This window comes from Salmo salar, chromosome 14, assembly GCF_965601325.2.
Source record: "Salmo salar chromosome 14, fSalSal1, whole genome shotgun sequence".
In the NCBI taxonomy this organism is placed as follows: Eukaryota; Metazoa; Chordata; class Actinopteri; order Salmoniformes; family Salmonidae; genus Salmo; species Salmo salar.
Window position 1 is genome coordinate 75699055 of NC_138304.1, and position 17601 is coordinate 75716655.

The window sequence follows — 17601 nt, forward strand, 5'->3', positions numbered from 1 at the left end:
CTTGATGTGGTTGAAGTAGATGCTAAAGTTGTTGTGGGAGCTACAGTTGTTGTAGGTGTTGCTGTTGTGGTTGTCGTAGGAGCTGAAGTTGTAGATGTTGTAGAAGGTGCTTCGGTCGTTGTGGTTGTAAGAACAGCAGTTGTTGTAGTAGGAGCTGCACTGGTTGTCGTAGTAGGTTCTGGAGTTGTAGTGATCGTAGGAGCAGCAGTTGTTGTAGTTAGGGCTGCAGTAGTTGTCGTAGGGGCTGCTGCTTTTGTTGAAGTAGAGGCTAAAGTTGTTGATGGAGCTGCAGTTGTCGTTGGAGCTACAGTTGTTGTAGGTGTTGCTGTTGTGGTTGTCGTAGGAGCTGAAGTTGTAGTTGTTGTAGAAGGTGCTTCGGTCGTTGTGGTTGTAAGAACAGCAGTTGTTGTAGTTGCCGCTGCACTGGTTGTCGTAGTAGGTTCTGGAGTTGTAGTGGTCGTAGGAGCAGCAGTTGTTGTAGTTAAGGCTGCAGTGGTTGTTGTAGGGGCAGCTGATGTGGTTGAAGTAGATGCTAAAGTTGTTGTGGGAGCTACAGTTGTTGTAGGTGTTGCTGTTGTGGTTGTCGTAGGAGCTGAAGTTGTAGTTGTTGTAGAAGGTGCTTCGGTCGTTGTGGTTGTAAGAACATCAGTTGTTGTAGTTGCCGCTGCACTGGTTGTCGTAGTAGGTTCTGGAGTTGTAGTGGTCGTAGGAGCAGCAGTTGTTGTAGTTAGGGGTGCAGTAGTTGTCGTAGGGGCTGCTGCTGTGGTTGAAGTAGAGTCTAAAGTTGCTGTAGGAGCTGCAGTTGTCGTGGGAGCTACAGTTGTTGTAGGTGTTGCTGTTGTGGTTGTCGTAGGAGCTGAAGTTGTAGTTGTTGTAGAAGGTGCTTCGGTCGTTGTGGTTGTAAGAACATCAGTTGTTGTAGTTGTACTTGCACTGGTGGTTGTAGTAGGTTCTGGAGTTGTAGTGGTCGTAGGAGCAGCAGTTGTTGTAGTTAGGGCTGCAGTGTTTATCGTAGGGGCACTTGATGTGGTTGAAGTAGATGCTAAAGTTGTTGTGGGAGCTACAGTTGTTGTAGGTGTTGCTGTTGTGGTTGTCGTAGGAGCTGAAGTTGTAGTTGTTGTAGAAGGTGCTTCGGTCGTTGTGGTTGTAAGAACAGCAGTTGTTGTAGTAGGAGCTGCACTGGTTGTCGTAGTAGGTTCTGGAGTTGTAGTGGTCGTAGGAGCAGCAGTTGTTGTAGTTAAGGCTGCAGTGGTTGTTGTAGGGGCAGCTGATGTGGTTGAAGTAGATGCTAAAGTTGTTGTGGGAGCTACAGTTGTTGTAGGTGTTGCTGTTGTGGTTGTCGTAGGAGCTGAAGTTGTAGTTGTTGTAGAAGGTGCTTCGGTCGTTGTGGTTGTAAGAACATCAGTTGTTGTAGTTGTACTTGCACTGGTGGTTGTAGTAGGTTCTGGAGTTGTAGTGGTCGTAGGAGCAGCAGTTGTTGTAGTTAGGGCTGCAGTGTTTATCGTAGGGGCACTTGATGTGGTTGAAGTAGATGCTAAAGTTGTTGTGGGAGCTACAGTTGTTGTAGGTGTTGCTGTTGTGGTTGTCGTAGGAGCTGAAGTTGTAGTTGTTGTAGAAGGTGCTTCGGTCGTTGTGGTTGTAAGAACAGCAGTTGTTGTAGTAGGAGCTGCACTGGTTGTCGTAGTAGGTTCTGGAGTTGTAGTGGTCGTAGGAGCAGCAGTTGTTGTAGTTAAGGCTGCAGTGGTTGTTGTAGGGGCAGCTGATGTGGTTGAAGTAGATGCTAAAGTTGTTGTGGGAGCTACAGTTGTTGTAGGTGTTGCTGTTGTGGTTGTCGTAGGAGCTGAAGTTGTAGTTGTTGTAGAAGGTGCTTCGGTCGTTGTGGTTGTAAGAACATCAGTTGTTGTAGTTGCCGCTGCACTGGTTGTCGTAGTAGGTTCTGGAGTTGTAGTGGTCGTAGGAGCAGCAGTTGTTGTAGTTAGGGGTGCAGTAGTTGTCGTAGGGGCTGCTGCTGTGGTTGAAGTAGAGTCTAAAGTTGCTGTAGGAGCTGCAGTTGTCGTGGGAGCTACAGTTGTTGTAGGTGTTGCTGTTGTGGTTGTCGTAGGAGCTGAAGTTGTAGTTGTTGTAGAAGGTGCTTCGGTGGTTGTGGTTGTAAGAACATCAGTTGTTGTAGTTGGAGCTGCACTGGTGGTTGTAGTAGGTTCTGGAATTGTAGTGGTCGTAGGAGCAGCAGTTGTTGTAGTTAGGGCTGCAGTGTTTATCGTAGGGGCACTTGATGTGGTTGAAGTAGATGCTAAAATTGTTGTGGGAGCTACAGTTGTTGTAGGTGTTGTGGTTGTCGTAGGAGCTGAAGTTGTAGTTGTTGTAGAAGGTGCTTCGGTCGTTGTGGTTGTAAGAACAGCAGTTGTTGTAGTAGGAGCTGCACTGGTTGTCGTAGTAGGTTCTGGAGTTGTAGTGGTCGTAGGAGCAGCAGTTGTTGTAGTTAGGGCTGCAGTAGTTGTCGTAGGGGCTGCTGCTGTGGTTGAAGTAGAGGCTAAAGTTGTTGATGGAGCTGCAGTTGTCGTTGGAGCTACAGTTGTTGTAGGTGTTGTGGTTGTCGTAGGAGCTGAAGTTGTAGTTGTTGTAGAAGGTGCTTCGGTCGTTGTGGTTGTAAGAACATCAGTTGTTGTAGTTGCCGCTGCACTGGTTGTCGTAGTAGGTTCTGGAGTTGTAGTGGTCGTAGGAGCAGCAGTTGTTGTAGTTAGGGGTGCAGTAGTTGTCGTAGGGGCTGCTGCTGTGGTTGAAGTAGAGTCTAAAGTTGTTGTAGGAGCTGCAGTTGTCGTGGGAGCTACAGTTGTTGTAGGTGTTGCTGTTGTGGTTGTCGTAGGAGCTGAAGTTGTAGTTGTTGTAGAAGGTGCTTCGGTCGTTGTGGTTGTAAGAACATCAGTTGTTGTAGTTGGAGCTGCACTGGTGGTTGTAGTAGGTTCTGGAGTTGTAGTGGTCGTAGGAGCAGCAGTTGTTGTAGTTAGGGGTGCAGTAGTTGTCGTAGGGGCTGCTGCTGTGGTTGAAGTAGAGTCTAAAGTTGTTGTAGGAGCTGCAGTTGTCGTGGGAGCTACAGTTGTTGTAGGTGTTGCTGTTGTGGTTGTCGTAGGAGCTGAAGTTGTAGTTGTTGTAGAAGGTGCTTCGGTCGTTGTGGTTGTAAGAACAGCAGTTGTTGTAGTAGGAGCTGCACTGGTTGTCGTAGTAGGTTCTGGAGTTGTAGTGGTCGTAGGAGCAGCAGTTGTTGTAGTTAGGGCTGCAGTAGTTGTCGTAGGGGCTGCTGCTTTTGTTGAAGTAGAGGCTAAAGTTGTTGATGGAGCTGCAGTTGTTGTTGGAGCTACAGTTGTTGTAGGTGTTGCTGTTGTGGTTGTCGTAGGAGCTGAAGTTGTAGTTGTTGTAGAAGGTGCTTCGGTCGTTGTGGTTGTAAGAACAGCATTTGTTGTAGTTGCCGCTGCACTGGTTGTCGTAGTAGGTTCTGGAGTTGTAGTGGTCGTAGGAGCAGCAGTTGTTGTAGTTAAGGCTGCAGTGGTTGTTGTAGGGGCACTTGATGTGGTTGAAGTAGATGCTAAAGTTGTTGTGGGAGCTACAGTTGTTGTAGGTGTTGCTGTTGTGGTTGTCGTAGGAGCTGAAGTTGTAGTTGTTGTAGAAGGTGCTTCGGTCGTTGTGGTTGTAAGAACATCAGTTGTTGTAGTTGCCGCTGCACTGGTTGTCGTAGTAGGTTCTGGAGTTGTAGTGGTCGTAGGAGCAGCAGTTGTTGTAGTTAGGGGTGCAGTAGTTGTCGTAGGGGCTGCTGCTGTGGTTGAAGTAGAGTCTAAAGTTGTTGTAGGAGCTGCAGTTGTCGTGGGAGCTACAGTTGTTGTAGGTGTTGCTGTTGTGGTTGTCGTAGGAGCTGAAGTTGTAGTTGTTGTAGAAGGTGCTTCGGTGGTTGTGGTTGTAAGAACATCAGTTGTTGTAGTTGGAGCTGCACTGGTGGTTGTAGTAGGTTCTGGAATTGTAGTGGTCGTAGGAGCAGCAGTTGTTGTAGTTAGGGCTGCAGTGTTTATCGTAGGTGCACTTGATGTGGTTGAAGTAGATGCTAAAATTGTTGTGGGAGCTACAGTTGTTGTAGGTGTTGCTGTTGTGGTTGTCGTAGGAGCTGAAGTTGTAGTTGTTGTAGAAGGTGCTTCGGTCGTTGTGGTTGTAAGAACAGCAGTTGTTGTAGTAGGAGCTGCACTGGTTGTCGTAGTAGGTTCTGGAGTTGTAGTGGTCGTAGGAGCAGCAGTTGTTGTAGTTAGGGCTGCAGTAGTTGTCGTAGGGGCTGCTGCTGTGGTTGAAGTAGAGGCTAAAGTTGTTGATGGAGCTGCAGTTGTCGTTGGAGCTACAGTTGTTGTAGGTGTTGTGGTTGTCGTAGGAGCTGAAGTTGTAGTTGTTGTAGAAGGTGCTTCGGTCATTGTGGTTGTAAGAACATCAGTTGTTGTAGTTGCCGCTGCACTGGTTGTCGTAGTAGGTTCTGGAGTTGTAGTGGTCGTAGGAGCAGCAGTTGTTGTAGTTAGGGGTGCAGTAGTTGTCGTAGGGGCTGCTGCTGTGGTTGAAGTAGAGTCTAAAGTTGTTGTAGGAGCTGCAGTTGTCGTGGGAGCTACAGTTGTTGTAGGTGTTGCTGTTGTGGTTGTCGTAGGAGCTGAAGTTGTAGTTGTTGTAGAAGGTGCTTCGGTCGTTGTGGTTGTAAGAACATCAGTTGTTGTAGTTGGAGCTGCACTGGTGGTTGTAGTAGGTTCTGGAGTTGTAGTGGTCGTAGGAGCAGCAGTTGTTGTAGTTAGGGGTGCAGTAGTTGTCGTAGGGGCTGCTGCTGTGGTTGAAGTAGAGTCTAAAGTTGTTGTAGGAGCTGCAGTTGTCGTGGGAGCTACAGTTGTTGTAGGTGTTGCTGTTGTGGTTGTCGTAGGAGCTGAAGTTGTAGTTGTTGTAGAAGGTGCTTCGGTCGTTGTGGTTGTAAGAACAGCAGTTGTTGTAGTAGGAGCTGCACTGGTTGTCGTAGTAGGTTCTGGAGTTGTAGTGGTCGTAGGAGCAGCAGTTGTTGTAGTTAGGGCTGCAGTAGTTGTCGTAGGGGCTGCTGCTTTTGTTGAAGTAGAGGCTAAAGTTGTTGATGGAGCTGCAGTTGTTGTTGGAGCTACAGTTGTTGTAGGTGTTGCTGTTGTGGTTGTCGTAGGAGCTGAAGTTGTAGTTGTTGTAGAAGGTGCTTCGGTCGTTGTGGTTGTAAGAACAGCAGTTGTTGTAGTTGCCGCTGCACTGGTTGTCGTAGTAGGTTCTGGAGTTGTAGTGGTCGTAGGAGCAGCAGTTGTTGTAGTTAAGGCTGCAGTGGTTGTTGTAGGGGCACTTGATGTGGTTGAAGTAGATGCTAAAGTTGTTGTGGGAGCTACAGTTGTTGTAGGTGTTGCTGTTGTGGTTGTCGTAGGAGCTGAAGTTGTAGTTGTTGTAGAAGGTGCTTCGGTCGTTGTGGTTGTAAGAACAGCAGTTGTTGTAGTTGCCGCTGCACTGGTTGTCGTAGTAGGTTCTGGAGTTGTAGTGGTCGTAGGAGCAGCAGTTGTTGTAGTTAAGGATGCAGTGGTTGTTGTAGGGGTAGCTGATGTGGTTGAAGTAGATGCTAAAGTTGTTGTGGGAGCTACAGTTGTTGTAGGTGTTGCTGTTGTGGTTGTCGTAGGAGCTGAAGTTGTAGTTGTTGTAGAAGGTGCTTCGGTCGTTGTGGTTGTAAGAACATCAGTTGTTGTAGTTGCCGCTGCACTGGTTGTCGTAGTAGGTTCTGGAGTTGTAGTGGTCGTAGGAGCAGCAGTTGTTGTAGTTAGGGGTGCAGTAGTTGTCGTAGGGGCTGCTGCTGTGGTTGAAGTAGAGTCTAAAGTTGCTGTAGGAGCTGCAGTTGTCGTGGGAGCTACAGTTGTTGTAGGTGTTGCTGTTGTGGTTGTCGTAGGAGCTGAAGTTGTAGTTGTTGTAGAAGGTGCTTCGGTCGTTGTGGTTGTAAGAACATCAGTTGTTGTAGTTGTACTTGCACTGGTGGTTGTAGTAGGTTCTGGAGTTGTAGTGGTCGTAGGAGCAGCAGTTGTTGTAGTTAGGGCTGCAGTGTTTATCGTAGGGGCACTTGATGTGGTTGAAGTAGATGCTAAAGTTGTTGTGGGAGCTACAGTTGTTGTAGGTGTTGCTGTTGTGGTTGTCGTAGGAGCTGAAGTTGTAGTTGTTGTAGAAGGTGCTTCGGTCGTTGTGGTTGTAAGAACAGCAGTTGTTGTAGTAGGAGCTGCACTGGTTGTCGTAGTAGGTTCTGGAGTTGTAGTGGTCGTAGGAGCAGCAGTTGTTGTAGTTAAGGCTGCAGTGGTTGTTGTAGGGGCAGCTGATGTGGTTGAAGTAGATGCTAAAGTTGTTGTGGGAGCTACAGTTGTTGTAGGTGTTGCTGTTGTGGTTGTCGTAGGAGCTGAAGTTGTAGTTGTTGTAGAAGGTGCTTCGGTCGTTGTGGTTGTAAGAACATCAGTTGTTGTAGTTGCCGCTGCACTGGTTGTCGTAGTAGGTTCTGGAGTTGTAGTGGTCGTAGGAGCAGCAGTTGTTGTAGTTAGGGGTGCAGTAGTTGTCGTAGGGGCTGCTGCTGTGGTTGAAGTAGAGTCTAAAGTTGTTGTAGGAGCTGCAGTTGTCGTGGGAGCTACAGTTGTTGTAGGTGTTGTGGTTGTCGTAGGAGCTGAAGTTGTAGTTGTTGTAGAAGGTGCTTCGGTCGTTGTGGTTGTAAGAACAGCAGTTGTTGTAGTAGGAGCTGCACTGGTTGTCGTAGTAGGTTCTGGAGTTGTAGTGGTCGTAGGAGCAGCAGTTGTTGTAGTTAGGGCTGCAGTAGTTGTCGTAGGGGCTGCTGCTGTGGTTGAAGTAGAGGCTAAAGTTGTTGATGGAGCTGCAGTTGTCGTTGGAGCTACAGTTGTTGTAGGTGTTGTGGTTGTCGTAGGAGCTGAAGTTGTAGTTGTTGTAGAAGGTGCTTCGGTCGTTGTGGTTGTAAGAACATCAGTTGTTGTAGTTGCCGCTGCACTGGTTGTCGTAGTAGGTTCTGGAGTTGTAGTGGTCGTAGGAGCAGCAGTTGTTGTAGTTAGGGGTGCAGTAGTTGTCGTAGGGGCTGCTGCTGTGGTTGAAGTAGAGTCTAAAGTTGTTGTAGGAGCTGCAGTTGTCGTGGGAGCTACAGTTGTTGTAGGTGTTGCTGTTGTGGTTGTCGTAGGAGCTGAAGTTGTAGTTGTTGTAGAAGGTGCTTCGGTCGTTGTGGTTGTAAGAACATCAGTTGTTGTAGTTGGAGCTGCACTGGTGGTTGTAGTAGGTTCTGGAGTTGTAGTGGTCGTAGGAGCAGCAGTTGTTGTAGTTAGGGGTGCAGTAGTTGTCGTAGGGGCTGCTGCTGTGGTTGAAGTAGAGTCTAAAGTTGTTGTAGGAGCTGCAGTTGTCGTGGGAGCTACAGTTGTTGTAGGTGTTGCTGTTGTGGTTGTCGTAGGAGCTGAAGTTGTAGTTGTTGTAGAAGGTGCTTCGGTCGTTGTGGTTGTAAGAACAGCAGTTGTTGTAGTAGGAGCTGCACTGGTTGTCGTAGTAGGTTCTGGAGTTGTAGTGGTCGTAGGAGCAGCAGTTGTTGTAGTTAGGGCTGCAGTAGTTGTCGTAGGGGCTGCTGCTTTTGTTGAAGTAGAGGCTAAAGTTGTTGATGGAGCTGCAGTTGTTGTTGGAGCTACAGTTGTTGTAGGTGTTGCTGTTGTGGTTGTCGTAGGAGCTGAAGTTGTAGTTGTTGTAGAAGGTGCTTCGGTCGTTGTGGTTGTAAGAACAGCAGTTGTTGTAGTTGCCGCTGCACTGGTTGTCGTAGTAGGTTCTGGAGTTGTAGTGGTCGTAGAGCAGCAGTTGTTGTAGTTAAGGCTGCAGTGGTTGTTGTAGGGGCACTTGATGTGGTTGAAGTAGATGCTAAAGTTGTTGTGGGAGCTACAGTTGTTGTAGGTGTTGCTGTTGTGGTTGTCGTAGGAGCTGAAGTTGTAGTTGTTGTAGAAGGTGCTTCGGTCGTTGTGGTTGTAAGAACATCAGTTGTTGTAGTTGCCGCTGCACTGGTTGTCGTAGTAGGTTCTGGAGTTGTAGTGGTCGTAGGAGCAGCAGTTGTTGTAGTTAGGGGTGCAGTAGTTGTCGTAGGGGCTGCTGCTGTGGTTGAAGTAGAGTCTAAAGTTGTTGTAGGAGCTGCAGTTGTCGTGGGAGCTACAGTTGTTGTAGGTGTTGCTGTTGTGGTTGTCGTAGGAGCTGAAGTTGTAGTTGTTGTAGAAGGTGCTTCGGTGGTTGTGGTTGTAAGAACATCAGTTGTTGTAGTTGGAGCTGCACTGGTGGTTGTAGTAGGTTCTGGAATTGTAGTGGTCGTAGGAGCAGCAGTTGTTGTAGTTAGGGGTGCAGTGTTTATCGTAGGGGCACTTGATGTGGTTGAAGTAGATGCTAAAATTGTTGTGGGAGCTACAGTTGTTGTAGGTGTTGCTGTTGTGGTTGTCGTAGGAGCTGAAGTTGTAGTTGTTGTAGAAGGTGCTTCGGTCGTTGTGGTTGTAAGAACAGCAGTTGTTGTAGTAGGAGCTGCACTGGTTGTTATAGTAGGTTCTGGAGTTGTAGTGGTCGTAGGAGCAGCAGTTGTTGTAGTTAGGGCTGCAGTAGTTGTCGTAGGGGCTGCTGCTGTGGTTGAAGTAGAGGCTAAAGTTGTTGATGGAGCTGCAGTTGTCGTTGGAGCTACAGTTGTTGTAGGTGTTGTGGTTGTCGTAGGAGCTGAAGTTGTAGTTGTTGTAGAAGGTGCTTCGGTCGTTGTGGTTGTAAGAACATCAGTTGTTGTAGTTGCCGCTGCACTGGTTGTCGTAGTAGGTTCTGGAGTTGTAGTGGTCGTAGGAGCAGCAGTTGTTGTAGTTAGGGGTGCAGTAGTTGTCGTAGGGGCTGCTGCTGTGGTTGAAGTAGAGTCTAAAGTTGTTGTAGGAGCTGCAGTTGTCGTGGGAGCTACAGTTGTTGTAGGTGTTGCTGTTGTGGTTGTCGTAGGAGCTGAAGTTGTAGTTGTTGTAGAAGGTGCTTCGGTCGTTGTGGTTGTAAGAACATCAGTTGTTGTAGTTGGAGCTGCACTGGTGGTTGTAGTAGGTTCTGGAGTTGTAGTGGTCGTAGGAGCAGCAGTTGTTGTAGTTAGGGGTGCAGTAGTTGTCGTAGGGGCTGCTGCTGTGGTTGAAGTAGAGTCTAAAGTTGTTGTAGGAGCTGCAGTTGTCGTGGGAGCTACAGTTGTTGTAGGTGTTGCTGTTGTGGTTGTCGTAGGAGCTGAAGTTGTAGTTGTTGTAGAAGGTGCTTCGGTCGTTGTGGTTGTAAGAACAGCAGTTGTTGTAGTAGGAGCTGCACTGGTTGTCGTAGTAGGTTCTGGAGTTGTAGTGGTCGTAGGAGCAGCAGTTGTTGTAGTTAGGGCTGCAGTAGTTGTCGTAGGGGCTGCTGCTTTTGTTGAAGTAGAGGCTAAAGTTGTTGATGGAGCTGCAGTTGTTGTTGGAGCTACAGTTGTTGTAGGTGTTGCTGTTGTGGTTGTCGTAGGAGCTGAAGTTGTAGTTGTTGTAGAAGGTGCTTCGGTCGTTGTGGTTGTAAGAACAGCAGTTGTTGTAGTTGCCGCTGCACTGGTTGTCGTAGTAGGTTCTGGAGTTGTAGTGGTCGTAGGAGCAGCAGTTGTTGTAGTTAAGGCTGCAGTGGTTGTTGTAGGGGCACTTGATGTGGTTGAAGTAGATGCTAAAGTTGTTGTGGGAGCTACAGTTGTTGTAGGTGTTGCTGTTGTGGTTGTCGTAGGAGCTGAAGTTGTAGTTGTTGTAGAAGGTGCTTCGGTCGTTGTGGTTGTAAGAACATCAGTTGTTGTAGTTGCCGCTGCACTGGTTGTCGTAGTAGGTTCTGGAGTTGTAGTGGTCGTAGGAGCAGCAGTTGTTGTAGTTAGGGGTGCAGTAGTTGTCGTAGGGACTGCTGCTGTGGTTGAAGTAGAGTCTAAAGTTGTTGTAGGAGCTGCAGTTGTCGTGGGAGCTACAGTTGTTGTAGGTGTTGCTGTTGTGGTTGTCGTAGGAGCTGAAGTTGTAGTTGTTGTAGAAGGTGCTTCGGTGGTTGTGGTTGTAAGAACATCAGTTGTTGTAGTTGGAGCTGCACTGGTGGTTGTAGTAGGTTCTGGAATTGTAGTGGTCGTAGGAGCAGCAGTTGTTGTAGTTAGGGGTGCAGTGTTTATCGTAGGGGCACTTGATGTGGTTGAAGTAGATGCTAAAATTGTTGTGGGAGCTACAGTTGTTGTAGGTGTTGCTGTTGTGGTTGTCGTAGGAGCTGAAGTTGTAGTTGTTGTAGAAGGTGCTTCGGTCGTTGTGGTTGTAAGAACAGCAGTTGTTGTAGTAGGAGCTGCACTGGTTGTCGTAGTAGGTTCTGGAGTTGTAGTGGTCGTAGGAGCAGCAGTTGTTGTAGTTAGGGCTGCAGTAGTTGTCGTAGGGGCTGCTGCTGTGGTTGAAGTAGAGGCTAAAGTTGTTGATGGAGCTGCAGTTGTCGTTGGAGCTACAGTTGTTGTAGGTGTTGTGGTTGTCGTAGGAGCTGAAGTTGTAGTTGTTGTAGAAGGTGCTTCGGTCGTTGTGGTTGTAAGAACATCAGTTGTTGTAGTTGCCGCTGCACTGGTTGTCGTAGTAGGTTCTGGAGTTGTAGTGGTCGTAGGAGCAGCAGTTGTTGTAGTTAGGGGTGCAGTAGTTGTCGTAGGGGCTGCTGCTGTGGTTGAAGTAGAGTCTAAAGTTGTTGTAGGAGCTGCAGTTGTCGTGGGAGCTACAGTTGTTGTAGGTGTTGCTGTTGTGGTTGTCGTAGGAGCTGAAGTTGTAGTTGTTGTAGAAGGTGCTTCGGTCGTTGTGGTTGTAAGAACATCAGTTGTTGTAGTTGGAGCTGCACTGGTGGTTGTAGTAGGTTCTGGAGTTGTAGTGGTCGTAGGAGCAGCAGTTGTTGTAGTTAGGGGTGCAGTAGTTGTCGTAGGGGCTGCTGCTGTGGTTGAAGTAGAGTCTAAAGTTGTTGTAGGAGCTGCAGTTGTCGTGGGAGCTACAGTTGTTGTAGGTGTTGCTGTTGTGGTTGTCGTAGGAGCTGAAGTTGTAGTTGTTGTAGAAGGTGCTTCGGTCGTTGTGGTTGTAAGAACAGCAGTTGTTGTAGTAGGAGCTGCACTGGTTGTCGTAGTAGGTTCTGGAGTTGTAGTGGTCGTAGGAGCAGCAGTTGTTGTAGTTAGGGCTGCAGTAGTTGTCGTAGGGGCTGCTGCTTTTGTTGAAGTAGAGGATAAAGTTGTTGATGGAGCTGCAGTTGTTGTTGGAGCTACAGTTGTTGTAGGTGTTGCTGTTGTGGTTGTCGTAGGAGCTGAAGTTGTAGTTGTTGTAGAAGGTGCTTCGGTCGTTGTGGTTGTAAGAACAGCAGTTGTTGTAGTTGCCGCTGCACTGGTTGTCGTAGTAGGTTCTGGAGTTGTAGTGGTCGTAGGAGCAGCAGTTGTTGTAGTTAAGGCTGCAGTGGTTGTTGTAGGGGCACTTGATGTGGTTGAAGTAGATGCTAAAGTTGTTGTGGGAGCTACAGTTGTTGTAGGTGTTGCTGTTGTGGTTGTCGTAGGAGCTGAAGTTGTAGTTGTTGTAGAAGGTGCTTCGGTCGTTGTGGTTGTAAGAACATCAGTTGTTGTAGTTGCCGCTGCACTGGTTGTCGTAGTAGGTTCTGGAGTTGTAGTGGTCGTAGGAGCAGCAGTTGTTGTAGTTAGGGGTGCAGTAGTTGTCGTAGGGACTGCTGCTGTGGTTGAAGTAGAGTCTAAAGTTGTTGTAGGAGCTGCAGTTGTCGTGGGAGCTACAGTTGTTGTAGGTGTTGCTGTTGTGGTTGTCGTAGGAGCTGAAGTTGTAGTTGTTGTAGAAGGTGCTTCGGTGGTTGTGGTTGTAAGAACATCAGTTGTTGTAGTTGGAGCTGCACTGGTGGTTGTAGTAGGTTCTGGAATTGTAGTGGTCGTAGGAGCAGCAGTTGTTGTAGTTAGGGGTGCAGTGTTTATCGTAGGGGCACTTGATGTGGTTGAAGTAGATGCTAAAATTGTTGTGGGAGCTACAGTTGTTGTAGGTGTTGCTGTTGTGGTTGTCGTAGGAGCTGAAGTTGTAGTTGTTGTAGAAGGTGCTTCGGTCGTTGTGGTTGTAAGAACAGCAGTTGTTGTAGTAGGAGCTGCACTGGTTGTCGTAGTAGGTTCTGGAGTTGTAGTGGTCGTAGGAGCAGCAGTTGTTGTAGTTAGGGCTGCAGTAGTTGTCGTAGGGGCTGCTGCTGTGGTTGAAGTAGAGGCTAAAGTTGTTGATGGAGCTGCAGTTGTCGTTGGAGCTACAGTTGTTGTAGGTGTTGTGGTTGTCGTAGGAGCTGAAGTTGTAGTTGTTGTAGAAGGTGCTTCGGTCGTTGTGGTTGTAAGAACATCAGTTGTTGTAGTTGCCGCTGCACTGGTTGTCGTAGTAGGTTCTGGAGTTGTAGTGGTCGTAGGAGCAGCAGTTGTTGTAGTTAGGGGTGCAGTAGTTGTCGTAGGGGCTGCTGCTGTGGTTGAAGTAGAGTCTAAAGTTGTTGTAGGAGCTGCAGTTGTCGTGGGAGCTACAGTTGTAGGTGTTGCTGTTGTGGTTGTCGTAGGAGCTGAAGTTGTAGTTGTTGTAGAAGGTGCTTCGGTCGTTGTGGTTGTAAGAACATCAGTTGTTGTAGTTGGAGCTGCACTGGTGGTTGTAGTAGGTTCTGGAGTTGTAGTGGTCGTAGGAGCAGCAGTTGTTGTAGTTAGGGGTGCAGTAGTTGTCGTAGGGGCTGCTGCTGTGGTTGAAGTAGAGTCTAAAGTTGTTGTAGGAGCTGCAGTTGTCGTGGGAGCTACAGTTGTTGTAGGTGTTGCTGTTGTGGTTGTCGTAGGAGCTGAAGTTGTAGTTGTTGTAGAAGGTGCTTCGGTCGTTGTGGTTGTAAGAACAGCAGTTGTTGTAGTAGGAGCTGCACTGGTTGTCGTAGTAGGTTCTGGAGTTGTAGTGGTCGTAGGAGCAGCAGTTGTTGTAGTTAGGGCTGCAGTAGTTGTCGTAGGGGCTGCTGCTTTTGTTGAAGTAGAGGATAAAGTTGTTGATGGAGCTGCAGTTGTTGTTGGAGCTACAGTTGTTGTAGGTGTTGCTGTTGTGGTTGTCGTAGGAGCTGAAGTTGTAGTTGTTGTAGAAGGTGCTTCGGTCGTTGTGGTTGTAAGAACAGCAGTTGTTGTAGTTGCCGCTGCACTGGTTGTCGTAGTAGGTTCTGGAGTTGTAGTGGTCGTAGGAGCAGCAGTTGTTGTAGTTAAGGCTGCAGTGGTTGTTGTAGGGGCACTTGATGTGGTTGAAGTAGATGCTAAAGTTGTTGTGGGAGCTACAGTTGTTGTAGGTGTTGCTGTTGTGGTTGTCGTAGGAGCTGAAGTTGTAGTTGTTGTAGAAGGTGCTTCGGTCGTTGTGGTTGTAAGAACATCAGTTGTTGTAGTTGCCGCTGCACTGGTTGTCGTAGTAGGTTCTGGAGTTGTAGTGGTCGTAGGAGCAGCAGTTGTTGTAGTTAGGGGTGCAGTAGTTGTCGTAGGGACTGCTGCTGTGGTTGAAGTAGAGTCTAAAGTTGTTGTAGGAGCTGCAGTTGTCGTGGGAGCTACAGTTGTTGTAGGTGTTGCTGTTGTGGTTGTCGTAGGAGCTGAAGTTGTAGTTGTTGTAGAAGGTGCTTCGGTGGTTGTGGTTGTAAGAACATCAGTTGTTGTAGTTGGAGCTGCACTGGTGGTTGTAGTAGGTTCTGGAATTGTAGTGGTCGTAGGAGCAGCAGTTGTTGTAGTTAGGGGTGCAGTGTTTATCGTAGGGGCACTTGATGTGGTTGAAGTAGATGCTAAAATTGTTGTGGGAGCTACAGTTGTTGTAGGTGTTGCTGTTGTGGTTGTCGTAGGAGCTGAAGTTGTAGTTGTTGTAGAAGGTGCTTCGGTCGTTGTGGTTGTAAGAACAGCAGTTGTTGTAGTAGGAGCTGCACTGGTTGTCGTAGTAGGTTCTGGAGTTGTAGTGGTCGTAGGAGCAGCAGTTGTTGTAGTTAGGGCTGCAGTAGTTGTCGTAGGGGCTGCTGCTGTGGTTGAAGTAGAGGCTAAAGTTGTTGATGGAGCTGCAGTTGTCGTTGGAGCTACAGTTGTTGTAGGTGTTGTGGTTGTCGTAGGAGCTGAAGTTGTAGTTGTTGTAGAAGGTGCTTCGGTCGTTGTGGTTGTAAGAACATCAGTTGTTGTAGTTGCCGCTGCACTGGTTGTCGTAGTAGGTTCTGGAGTTGTAGTGGTCGTAGGAGCAGCAGTTGTTGTAGTTAGGGGTGCAGTAGTTGTCGTAGGGGCTGCTGCTGTGGTTGAAGTAGAGTCTAAAGTTGTTGTAGGAGCTGCAGTTGTCGTGGGAGCTACAGTTGTAGGTGTTGCTGTTGTGGTTGTCGTAGGAGCTGAAGTTGTAGTTGTTGTAGAAGGTGCTTCGGTCGTTGTGGTTGTAAGAACATCAGTTGTTGTAGTTGGAGCTGCACTGGTGGTTGTAGTAGGTTCTGGAGTTGTAGTGGTCGTAGGAGCAGCAGTTGTTGTAGTTAGGGGTGCAGTAGTTGTCGTAGGGGCTGCTGCTGTGGTTGAAGTAGAGTCTAAAGTTGTTGTAGGAGCTGCAGTTGTCGTGGGAGCTACAGTTGTTGTAGGTGTTGCTGTTGTGGTTGTCGTAGGAGCTGAAGTTGTAGTTGTTGTAGAAGGTGCTTCGGTCGTTGTGGTTGTAAGAACAGCAGTTGTTGTAGTAGGAGCTGCACTGGTTGTCGTAGTAGGTTCTGGAGTTGTAGTGGTCGTAGGAGCAGCAGTTGTTGTAGTTAGGGCTGCAGTAGTTGTCGTAGGGGCTGCTGCTTTTGTTGAAGTAGAGGCTAAAGTTGTTGATGGAGCTGCAGTTGTTGTTGGAGCTACAGTTGTTGTAGGTGTTGCTGTTGTGGTTGTCGTAGGAGCTGAAGTTGTAGTTGTTGTAGAAGGTGCTTCGGTCGTTGTGGTTGTAAGAACAGCAGTTGTTGTAGTTGCCGCTGCACTGGTTGTCGTAGTAGGTTCTGGAGTTGTAGTGGTCGTAGGAGCAGCAGTTGTTGTAGTTAAGGCTGCAGTGGTTGTTGTAGGGGCACTTGATGTGGTTGAAGTAGATGCTAAAGTTGTTGTGGGAGCTACAGTTGTTGTAGGTGTTGCTGTTGTGGTTGTCGTAGGAGCTGAAGTTGTAGTTGTTGTAGAAGGTGCTTCGGTCGTTGTGGTTGTAAGAACATCAGCTGTTGTAGTTGGAGCTGCACTGGTTGTCGTAGTAGGTTCTGGAGTTGTAGTGGTCGTAGGAGCAGCAGTTGTTGTAGTTAGGGCTGCAGTAGTTGTCGTAGGGGCTGCTGCTGTGGTTGAAGTAGAGGCTAAAGTTGTTGTGGGAGCTACAGTTGTTGTAGGTGTTGCTGTTGTGGTGGTCGTAGGAGCTGCAGTTGTTGTAGTTAGGGCTGCAGTGGTTGTCGTAGGGACAGCTGCTGTGGTTGAAGTAGATGCTAAAGTTGTTGTAGGAGCTGCAGTTGTCGTGGGAGCTACAGTTGTTGTACGTGTTGCTGTTGTGGTTGTCGTAGGAGCTGAAGTTGTAGTTGTTGCAGAAGGTGCTTCGGTCGTTGTGGTTGTAAGAACAGCAGTTGTTGTAGTAGGAGCTGCACTGGTTGTCGTAGTACGTTCTGGAGTTGTAGTGGTCGTAGGAGCAGCAGCTGTTGTAGTTAGGGCTGCAGTAGTTGTCGTAGGGGCTGCTGCTGTGGTATAAGTAGAGGCTAAAGTTGTTGATGGAGCTGCAGTTGTTGTAGGTGTTGCTGTTGTGGTTGTTGTAGGAGCTGAAGTTGTAGTTGTTGTAGAAGGTGCTTCGGTCGTTGTGGTTGTAAGAACAGCAGTTGTAGTTCGAGCTGCACTGGTTGTCGTAGTAGGTTCTGGAGTTGTAGTGGTCGTAGGAGCTGCAGTTGTTGTAGTTAGGGCTGCAGTGGTTGTCGTAGGGACAGCTGCTGTGGTTGAAGTAGATGCTAAAGTTGTTGTAGGAGCTGCAGTTGTCGTGGGAGCTACAGTTGTTGTAGGTGTTGCTGTTGTGGTTGTCGTAGGAGCTGAAGTTGTAGTTGTTGCAGAAGGTGCTTCGGTCGTTGTGGTTGTAAGAACAGCAGTTGTTGTAGTAGGAGCTGCACTGGTTGTCGTAGTAGGTTCTGGAGTTGTAGTGGTCGTAGGAGCAGCAGTTGTTGTAGTTAGGGCTGCAGTAGTTGTCGTAGGGGCTGCTGCTGTTGTTGAATTAGAGTCTAAAGTTGTTGTAGGAGCTGCAGTTGTCGTGGGAGCTGCAGTTGTTGTAGGTGTTGCTGTTGTGGTTGTCGTAGGTGATGAAGTTGTAGTTGTTGTAGGAGGTGCTTCGGTCGTTGTGGTTGTAAGAACAGCAGTTGTAGTTGGAGCTGCACTGGTTGTCGTAGTAGGTTCTGGAGTTGTAGTCGTCGTAGGAGCTGCAGTTGTTGTAGTTAGGGCTGCTGTGGTTGTCGTAGGGGCAGCTGCTGTGGTTGAAATAGATGCTAAAGTTGTTGTAGGAGCTGCAGTTGTCGTGGGAGCTACAGTTGTTGTAGGTGTTGCTGTTGTGGTTGTCGTAGGAGCTGAAGTTGTAGTTGTTGTAGAAGGTGCTTCGGTCGTTGTGGTTGTAAGAACAGCAGTTGTTGTAGTAGGAGCTGCACTGGTTGTCGTAGTAGGTTCTGGAGTTGTAGTGGTCGTAGGAGCAGCAGTTGTTGTAGTTAGGGCTGCAGTAGTTGTCGTAGGGGCTGCTAATGTGGTTGAAGTAGAGGCTAAAGTTGTTGATGGAGCTGCAGTTGTCGTTGGAGCTACAGTTGTTGTAGGTGTTGCTGTTGTGGTTGTCGTAGGAGCTGAAGTTGTAGTTGTTGCAGAAGGTGCTTCGGTCGTTGTGGTTGTAAGAACATCAGTTGTTGTAGTTGGAGCTGCACTGGTTGTCATAGTAGGTTCTGGAGTTGTAGTGGACGTAGGAGAAGCAGTTGTTGTAGTTAGGGCTGCAGTGTTTGTCGTAGGGGCAGCTGATGTGGTTGAAGTAGATGCTAAAGTTGTTGTGGGAGCTACAGTTGTTGTAGGTGTTGCTGTTGTGGTTGTCGTAGGTGCTGAAGTTGTAGTTGTTGTAGAAGGTGCTTCGGTCGTTGTGGTTGTAAGAACATCAGTTGTTGTAGTTGGAGCTGCACTGGTTGTCGTAGCAGGTTCTGGAGTTGTAGTGGTCGTAGGAGCAGCAGTTGTTGTAGTTAGGGCTGCAGTGGTTGTTGTAGGGGCAGCTGATGGGGTTGAAGTAGATGCTAAAGTTGTTGTGGGAGCTACAGTTGTTGTTGGTGTTGCTGTTGTGGTTGTCGTAGGAGCTGAAGTTGTAGTTGTTGTAGAAGGTGCTTCGGTCGTTGTGGTTGTAAGAACATCAGTTGTTGTAGTTGGAGCTGCACTGGTTGTCGTAGTAGGTTCTGGAGTTGTAGTGGTCGTAGGAGCAGCAGTTGTTGTAGTTAGGGCTGCAGTGTTTGTCATAGAGGCAGCTGATGTGGTTGAAGTAGATCCTAAAGTTGTTGTGGGAG

At 48.0% G+C, this 17601-nt stretch overlaps 1 protein-coding gene across 1 annotated transcript in view; it reads right to left on the reverse strand.

Annotated features, from left to right (window-relative positions):
* Window positions 1-17601, reverse strand: part of LOC145860421 (uncharacterized) — a 76992-nt gene that overhangs the window by 9650 nt on the left and 49741 nt on the right. Inside the window, exon 2 of the mRNA XM_082961412.1 lies at window positions 5655-6616. Coding sequence (XP_082817538.1) covers window positions 5655-6616 — 962 coding nt within the window. The remainder of the gene's footprint in view (window positions 1-5654; window positions 6617-17601) is intronic.